Raw genomic sequence first — 8534 nt, 5'->3', positions numbered from 1 at the left:
ATGTAATAAATAACAATAAAGTCCTACGCCCTATTATGAGTGATGAAAAAACACTGCTGACATTTTGCTAGCTTTGGCAAAAAGTCTCTGCTAGCTCTTGTTGTATTCTGCGTTCACAACATTCTAGCTTAATATAATTTACATAAAATCAATTTTAACCTTTGATTTTGTATTTGCAAGTGGCCGCCATCATATATAGGCCTATTATAAGTTTGTAGATCACTATTTTGGGGAGGAAGATACCATTCTGTTTTTTGGGGGAGGCTAATAAATGAAGCTAACAGTAGGATGGACTAGCAGACTTGCCAATACCCCCAAACTACCTTTTTGTTGTTGTGCTGAAGGCCTTTCTGTTACTAGCATTAGTTTTAAAAGCCTCTAATCTTAAAAAATACAAGTCATATCAGGTATTATGTTTGTTTCATAATCATGTAGAAAGAAATATGATGCCAATGCTACCCTGTGTATGACTAAGTGGGCATTCCCCTATGAAATATTAATGTTTCCATTTTCTTCTTCTCTCCAGTCACGATGCCTGAACGAGTGCACAGTTTTCAGGGTCAAAACTTCCACAAACTGAGGCGAGCCTGCCTGCGTCGAGGTGCGCTCTTCAAAGATCCTCTGTTCCCCACCACCGCTCAGTCCCTCTTCTATAAGAGGGAGCCCCCGCTGGGTCTGACCTGGAGGAGGCCCAGGGTGAGTCTGCATAAAAGTATTATCCACATTGTTCGCACCACTGCAAAGAGTCATTCTAAAAATATATGTATTTCCAAGCAAGCTTCTTCTAATGTAGGCTCAGTATGTTGCATTACCACCAGATTATGTTAATTAAAGCTCTTGCTATTAAAAGCGAGGCATCAGGCAGTGAAACTTTAACCTTCAGTGAGCGGGTGGCTGATGGACCGCTCTATAACTGTGTGTTAGTATTCACACACACTATTTGTAAAGGCAATTTTTTATAGCCCAGGTGTTTTTAGAACAGTGTTGAGATGGGTGTATCTGTGCATAAGAATAAACAGCAAGCCAAATGGCCTTTAATGGAGGTTATGAAGACGAGGTCAAAGGCAAGGACAATTACTTATTGTCTAAACATACATACAAGAGATTACAAGGGGAATCAAAATGAACATGTGTGTTAGTGTTTTCTGTCAATTTGATCAGTTTTGTCATGGAATAACCTTCACATTTCTGACTTGTTAACCTAGTTGCAAGGCTTGTTGAACACCCTTTCAAATTTAAATATATTACTTTGTCATACAGTCACATAAATCAAGTATTACAAAAACAATAGGGACAATAATACATCTGTTATAATATTAAAATAGCTAATTGTTAATTGGTTCAAAAACGTGGCCAAAAATGAACAACCGGATAATCCTTTGACAAACATTGATAAATATTGATAAGTCTTTTGGTAATATTTAAGGGACTTTTTAATAAACAACTCAATTCAAGACATTTTATTTTGAAAGAATGCTTTTATTTTGGCAACAAATTTGGAAATTGGAGCTTTTTATGTGATAACTTGCTGGCAGTTAATTATCTGACTTCGGGCTGAAGAGAAAGGGTTAATGGTTATGAGCTCCTAGATATTTAAAGTGTGTATCAACAGGGAGTTGGATGATAGAGTGACAAACATACACACACACACACACACACACACACACACACACACACACACACACACACACACACACAAACTTCTCTATCCAGGTGGCCTTCTTCTAGTTATGAACTTGATATGATCACAAGGCAGGTTTATATCTCTTCTACAGTTGCATTTAATGAGTTAAGGACCACTAAGTGTGTATTTCCCTGAGTGTGTGTGTGTGTGTGTGTGTGTGTGTGTGTGTGTGTGTGTGTCCAGCAGCACTTCTTCCGTTACGTGACCCTGTCCAAACGGAGATCAACAGGTCCACACTACACAGGATCTGTCTCCTCAGCGGAGCGCTGACACCCTGAATCAGCTCGAAGGACTCATAAAACACTGTGTCATTACTGACTGCTGCAGTTATTCAACACAGTTTATTTAAAGCCTGTAGCTCATTGTTTGGGTTTTCAGAACCACTCATTTACTGGTTTAAAACCACTACATAATGATGTTTTGTCAGAAAAGGTTATTTGGTTTCGTATTCAATTTCCCTCAAAACATATTCTCCATTTCAGATGTGAACAACCTTACTAAGAGTCTGGATTGCTTTTTTTTTTTAGCTTCTTTCAGCTCATTGTTTCAGATTTTTGGCCCACAACTTCTCTTTAGTCTATCTATATTTTATTTTGAAAGAAAAAAATCAAATGTATTTAATGTAATCTAGAAAAACGATATTTATGTATCTTCTTTTTTCTTGTGCTTACACATTAGGAGATCTGTAAGGACCCCCGTCTGTTTGTCGATGGCATCAGCACTCGTGACCTGCACCAAGGCAGTCTGGGTAACTGCTGGATGGTCGCTGCCATTTCCTGCTTAGCATCAGAGCCGTCCCTGTGGAAGAAGGTGATGTATTTTTCTTCCTTCCTGTTGTCCTTTCTTTCTTCCTGCCTTCTTTAGCTCCTTGTCTCTATCTTTGTGGCTTCATCCCCCTCCTCCTCAGGTGATCCCTGACCACATGGATCAGGAGTGGAATCCAAAGAACCTCAACCTGTACGCGGGGATCTTTCATTTCCGGTTCTGGCGCCTCGGCAGGTGGTTGGATGTCGTTGTGGACGACCGCCTGCCTGTCAGCAGGGATGGAGCGCTGCTCTTCTGCCGCTCGGCTACACCTCGGGAGTTTTGGAGCGCCCTGTTGGAGAAGGCCTACGCAAAGTGAGTCGCCTCGGCAAATACTGAACCCTGAAAGTGATGGCAATGGAGTCTGATAGATCTTCTACACTAGAAGATAGTGAGAAGAGTTGTCTCTATGGAAACTGAAACTGCTACTACTGGCAACACTCAATCTCTTCTCTCTTCTACTTCATGTTTTGTCATCCTGTGCCACAAGTATTAAAAAACTACAGAAACACAGTACTTCCTAGCAGGGACAGAAATGCCCAAAGTTACATCGTTCTACACTTCTTTTTGGAATAAAGATAAGAAGCAATCCCAATGACCAATGGTTCCTTTATTTCGAAGCTTTAGGAAAGTCCCAAAGTTGTGTTGATGAAAGCTAAATCTTTTTACTCTTCTTCAAAACCTGAACATAATCTTTCCCTAGCCCATCGCCCCTAAACCTGAACCCACGTTTACCCAAGAATATGCAAGCATGGCTATCTCCCCTTAATTTCCCCCAATGGGGAATCAGTTCATCTTAACTTATCTTATTCCTATCCCTCAGCCTGCACAAGTTAGAGATACCCAAAACCTACCCCTAGTTTATTTACCATTGCCACAATATTTTCCCTAACCTTACAACGACTGTGATTTCCATGGTAAGTTATTTTTAAAAACACTCATTATCAAAATATTAACCTAGATGTAAATAACCCCACTGGTCTTTAACATTGAAGTTGTATCCAATTGATGGTCTTGTCCAGTGTAAGGGTTCAGACAAAAATTCAACAACAACCAAAAATAGCCTTACCAGCCCCTGAAAGTATAGCAATCACATAGCAGCTTACCAATATCTATGCAACGACCATTGCCAATTCCTGGAACACTATATCATCCATTTATCACCTTTTTTCGAACCTCTTAGATTAACATCTTCATAACCACATGTGCCACCACTTAGAGAATACATTCTCATTCAGAATTGAACTTCAAATATCATGAAGTTCTACTTTTTCCTTGGAAAACATGGAAGCTGGAGAATCCATCAATCCCTCAGCATGTCTAAATGGTTGCTCTTTAGGCTGAACGGTTGCTATGAGGCCCTGGAGGGAGGAAACACGGCCGAGGCTCTGATCGACTTCACTGGAGGGGTTTCGGAGCCCCTGAGTCTGGACCGAGAGGCCCTCACACGGCACTGCGAGCAGAGGAGGGCGTTCTTCCAGACTCTGGCTAAAGCACACGAACGCAAAGCCCTCATCACCTGCTCCATACGGGTAGGACTACCACAGAAATGCAATGACACGTTAGAAATGTTGCAGCGAAGATCTTAATCGAGTGTATTCGATCTATTCTTCAGCCGGCAGAGGGGGAGTCGGTGGAGTCAGTGCTGGATTGCGGTCTGGTGAGAGGACACGCCTACGGGATCACAGCGGTGAGAAAAGTGAGGCTGGGGGAGACGCTGCAGAAGAATGGCGAGGTGTGTCGACTCTTCATGGTGCGCATGAGGAACCCGTGGGGGACCACAGACTGGACGGGTGCCTGGAGTCAGGGGTGATGGTCTCTCCTCTTCATCTGCTGAGTACATTTAAAAAGTTTGCAGGAGCAGTGGGAGCAAAACCTCCACTGACGACTCTTTTTGGGACATTTTCTAAGATTTTACAGCAGTGTTGTATTTTTTTTTTTTTTTTTTTTTTTTACGAGCTGACATCTGCCATTTACATTTTTAAGGAATGAGAAAGCTTCCAACATGGACCTTTAAAGTTTTCCAGAAGTTAAAGCACAACTTCTGTTTTTATATGACATTTGCAATATGTAGCTTGGCATTACTTCCAGCTAGTTCTGACATCATTGTCCTTGACTTCCCCCCCGCAGGTCGCAGCAGTGGCAGCAGATGAGTCGGGCGGAGAGGGAGAAGACGGGGCTTATTGTTCGGGACGTTGGGGAGTTCTGGTATTTTTCTTTAATCTATAATATTTGTTAGTATATCCAATAACTTCCAGTAAAGTAGCTGCTTTTGTTTCTGGTGTCGGCTACAATAATAAATAGGAAGGAGCAAAAAAAAACAAGACAATAAATCCAGACCCTGTGAGCTGATCCAAAAAATTAAATTATACCAAAGTGTACAATAAAAATAGGAGGGAAAAAAATCTATACCTGATGTTTGTTACTCTCCTTTAAATGGTCTCTTCTGCTCCTCAGGATGGATTTCCAGGATTTCTGTCACTACTTCACAGATGTCGTTGTTTGCCGGCTGGTGGAGAGGACTCTGCTGTGGCCGCGCTCTCACTGGAGAGAAGTGCGCTGCTACGGGGAGTGGGCTCTTGCTCCCGTTTCCTCAACAAACCTCCAACCTGCCGTCCTCCACGTCAGCCACCAGCAGAGTCTGGGGAAGAGCCGCGCCGAACCTGGAGGGACCAAACAGCGAGGGAACAGGAAAGAGGCCAGGCTCGGGGAGAGTCAGCAGCAGGGTGGGAAGAGAGAGAGACGAGACATGGCAGTGAAGAAAGCGAGAGAGGAGGATGATGGAGGAGAGGAGGGAGGGTGGGAGGCACAGGTGGATAAGAGGAGTCGATGTGGAGGATGCATCAACCACAGGGACACTTTCCTGCACAATCCACAGGTACAACTCAAGAGGAAATTTGAATGCATTGTGGGATCATTGTTTTAATTTCTGAAAATGATTTCTTGCTCTCTAGTTCATGTTTGAGGTGACAGGCAAAGAGGAGGAGATGCTGATCTGTCTGCAGCAGGAGGACAGGAGGATATGGAGGAAGGATGGAGGAGGAGAAAACCTGCCTATTGGCTTTGAGGTGCTAAAGGTGAGCAGATTAAAAACCGAAATGTGAACACACAATACAAGCAGTTTCCACAGACACACAACACACAAATCACTGTCCATGCCTTTGTTGTGTCTCAGGTGGAGGTGAACCGCAGCAGCAGGGTGCAGTGTGTGGTGGAGCAGGCAGCCAGCTCCGTCTACATGGACTCCCGCAGTGTGACGCTGAGGGGGACCCTGGCTCCCGGTGGCTACGTCGTGCTGCCCACCACCTTCTTGCCAGGAACCACTGGACGCTTCCTGCTACGTCTCTTCTCCCATTCATGCACACGACTCAGGTGTATGTTTGAGCTGACTGATTTTAGAGCGCAAGAAAGAAAAAAAACTGGAATGGAAAATACACTCTTTCAAGTTTCTATGCGCCATTTTTGCAGTGTTGCACTGATGCACTGCAAGTTGGCAAAAAAAAAACTATTTATGTAAAAATCGAGATTCTTCTCTTCTAAGATTTAAAATCGATTCACAACTTCCTAAAAATCTTTTTTTTTTTTACATGCCAGAACATTAAATGCCAAATGGAGCAACAAGATATTCAGGCAGTCACGCAGATGACTGGAGTAGATCCTGAAGTATGTACTAAATCATAAATAGACCCTGAAACCATGGGGCCATGAATCCAGAATCGTTTTGAATCGAAAATGGATTCTGAATCGAATCGTGACCCCAAGAATCACAATTGAATCGAATAGTGAGACACCCCAAAGGTTCCCAGCCCTGCTTGGCACTACAACTTTACCAAAGTACCAATATAAGTGTAATAGGCCCAAATGTGCATGTGTGATACGGGCAAACAGTTTCTGAAGCTCATCGGATTTCGATCCTCTTTTACCTTCTGGTAACTCATTTTGGGATATTTTTCTTTTTTTTCTGTGTAGGGAACTAAAGGAGGACTTGCCATCTCCCTCCGTCTTCCATTGTTTTCTACCTCAACCCTCAGTGGTGACCACAGTCCATCTCCGCAGGGCAACTGGAATCAACTATCCCAAACAGTCAGGTGGGCTGGTGCAGCTTCACATCCATTATCACATGGCTCCTCTTTCACATAGTCAGTTTAAATAGATAAATGATTGATGATTACCCACTTCCAAGATATGATGCCCTTGTTTCTTGATTAAAAATGCATTGCGTTGTGTCTTATGCTCAGCAGCTCCTGATGTTTATGCTGTTGTGCGCTGTGAGAATGACGCCATACGAACACGAGTTTTCAAGGCAGAGGGAAACCCCGAATTCAACCTCAGAGCCATCTTCTACAGGAGACGCCCAAACACACACATCTCTATAGAGGTTTGACACATTTATGTTTCCTCTACTACACACACACACACACACACACACACACACACACAAAGTCACACAGTCAGACTCATTCTGTGTCTTGTTGTGGGCAGTTATGGAGCCGAGGTCTGCTGTGGGACTCGGTGCTCGGCGGAGCTCGGCTCAAGACGGCCGAGTCTGAGAAAAGTCGGAGCCACGTGGTCGATCTACGAGGCGGCCAATCACGTTCAGGACACAGAGGGTGTGTTTATGTTGAGACGTCCTCCAGCGTCTGCCTCACAGACTTATGACAAATAAAATACGTGGTCACTATGCAGTCCTCTCAGGTGCTTTCAAATGATACAGGACAAACACTACACTCGTGAAAAGTGTGTTCCTAGGAATATGAACAACAAAGGTGCTGCTTCTTTACACTAAAACTGGAAGAAATAAATCTCAGGGCAGTTTGAAATGGAGTAAATTAACTTTATTTTATTCAAACAATATTTAGTGGTGATCTGCTGGTCAGATAAACAGGTGCACATCTTTTCTGACATCAGCAGTCAGAAAAAGTCAGTCAAACTGCTGCCAAATTACATATTGTTTTGTGTGTAATCATTTTAAGATCAGATCTGTTGTCTAATGTTTTCACTTACTGCTGGAGTTGTGTTCCTTTAAATTATACGATACTTGTTCTTTACATTGTGCTTTTAATGATTATTAATGTTACTTGTATGCAGGGGTGTGTCCAGAGGGGTATCCAGGGGTGGCATGGGCCCCCCTTGAAATCTAGATGGCCACCCCAGGTGCCACCTCGAAACAATGATTGGCTTTTTGACTTGCAGGGGCGGGACTTAGGTAAAAATGAAATTATACTGGCTTTGGTTAAACAGGCTGCTAGAAGTTTCTTTACTTTTACATGTAGCACCTTTTTTTGTAAATATTTTAAATGGTAGAGAAATACCCTCCACAGCTGTGGCTCAGCGGTAGAGTGGGTCATCTCTCAACCAGTAGTTCGGGGGTTCGATTCCCAGCTCCTGCAGCAACATGTCAGATGTGTCCTTGGGCAAGGCACTTAACCCCAATCTGCTTCAGCTGCAGCGTGTGAATGTGTATGAATAGGATTAGTTAATATTGATGGTCACTTTACATAACAGCCTCTGCCATCAGTGTGTGAATGTGTAGGTGTGACCTGCGGTGTAAAATCCCTTTGAGTAGTCAAGAGACTAGAAAAGCGCTCTACAAGCTCAAGTCCATTTACCACTTCTATTTCATAACACAGGAAAATGTAGACAGTTGGTTGCATGTTTTTAAGAACTTTAAATTGTGACTTTTGTCATGCATCTTATTTATGAGTACCTGAAGACTTGAGCTAAGAAGACCTTAAAACTGCTGCTCTTTGTGCACGCAGACTTCAGGCCAGCCCTGCATAAGTCTGAGTCTCTTTTGGGCCACCCCAGTTGAAAAAGTCTGGACACGCCCCTGCTTGTATTCTTGAATCTACATGAAAAAATAACTTTTGCAATTATGTTTAAAGAAACGTTTATTGATGTAACTTTCCTTTTTATATTTCGTAATCATGACTTGAAATAAATACTCATTATAGTCTATTTATCTGTTTATTTTGGGGCTTTTCAATTGTTGTTATAATTGTAATATTTAGCTCTTTCACGTCATCATTCAGCTACAAGAGATTTC

The 8534-nt window shown here is 42.7% G+C and overlaps 1 protein-coding gene across 2 annotated transcripts in view; it reads left to right on the top strand.

The window, feature by feature from the left end:
• Positions 1-8229, top strand: part of LOC132958249 (calpain-5-like) — a 10492-nt gene extending 2263 nt beyond the window's left edge. The window contains exons 2-13 of one of the 2 annotated variants that reach the window (XM_061030966.1): positions 527-696; positions 2363-2494; positions 2592-2803; positions 3828-4020; positions 4104-4297; positions 4619-4696; positions 4946-5366; positions 5443-5565; positions 5664-5860; positions 6458-6576; positions 6730-6866; positions 6971-8229. In XM_061030966.1, coding sequence (XP_060886949.1) covers positions 532-696; positions 2363-2494; positions 2592-2803; positions 3828-4020; positions 4104-4297; positions 4619-4696; positions 4946-5366; positions 5443-5565; positions 5664-5860; positions 6458-6576; positions 6730-6866; positions 6971-7147 — 2148 coding nt within the window. In that variant the 5' untranslated portion in view covers positions 527-531 and the 3' untranslated portion in view covers positions 7148-8229. Of the gene's footprint in view, positions 1-526; positions 697-2362; positions 2495-2591; positions 2804-3827; positions 4021-4103; positions 4298-4618; positions 4697-4945; positions 5367-5442; positions 5566-5663; positions 5861-6457; positions 6577-6726; positions 6867-6970 lie in introns of both variants that reach the window. The other variant, XM_061030965.1, reaches the window with a different exon arrangement.
• Positions 8230-8534: the final 305 nt, after the last annotated feature.

Source organism: Labrus mixtus, chromosome 23 (assembly GCF_963584025.1).
Source record: "Labrus mixtus chromosome 23, fLabMix1.1, whole genome shotgun sequence".
In the NCBI taxonomy this organism is placed as follows: domain Eukaryota; kingdom Metazoa; phylum Chordata; class Actinopteri; order Labriformes; family Labridae; genus Labrus; species Labrus mixtus.
This window is presented reverse-complemented; position numbering and strand designations above follow the sequence as displayed.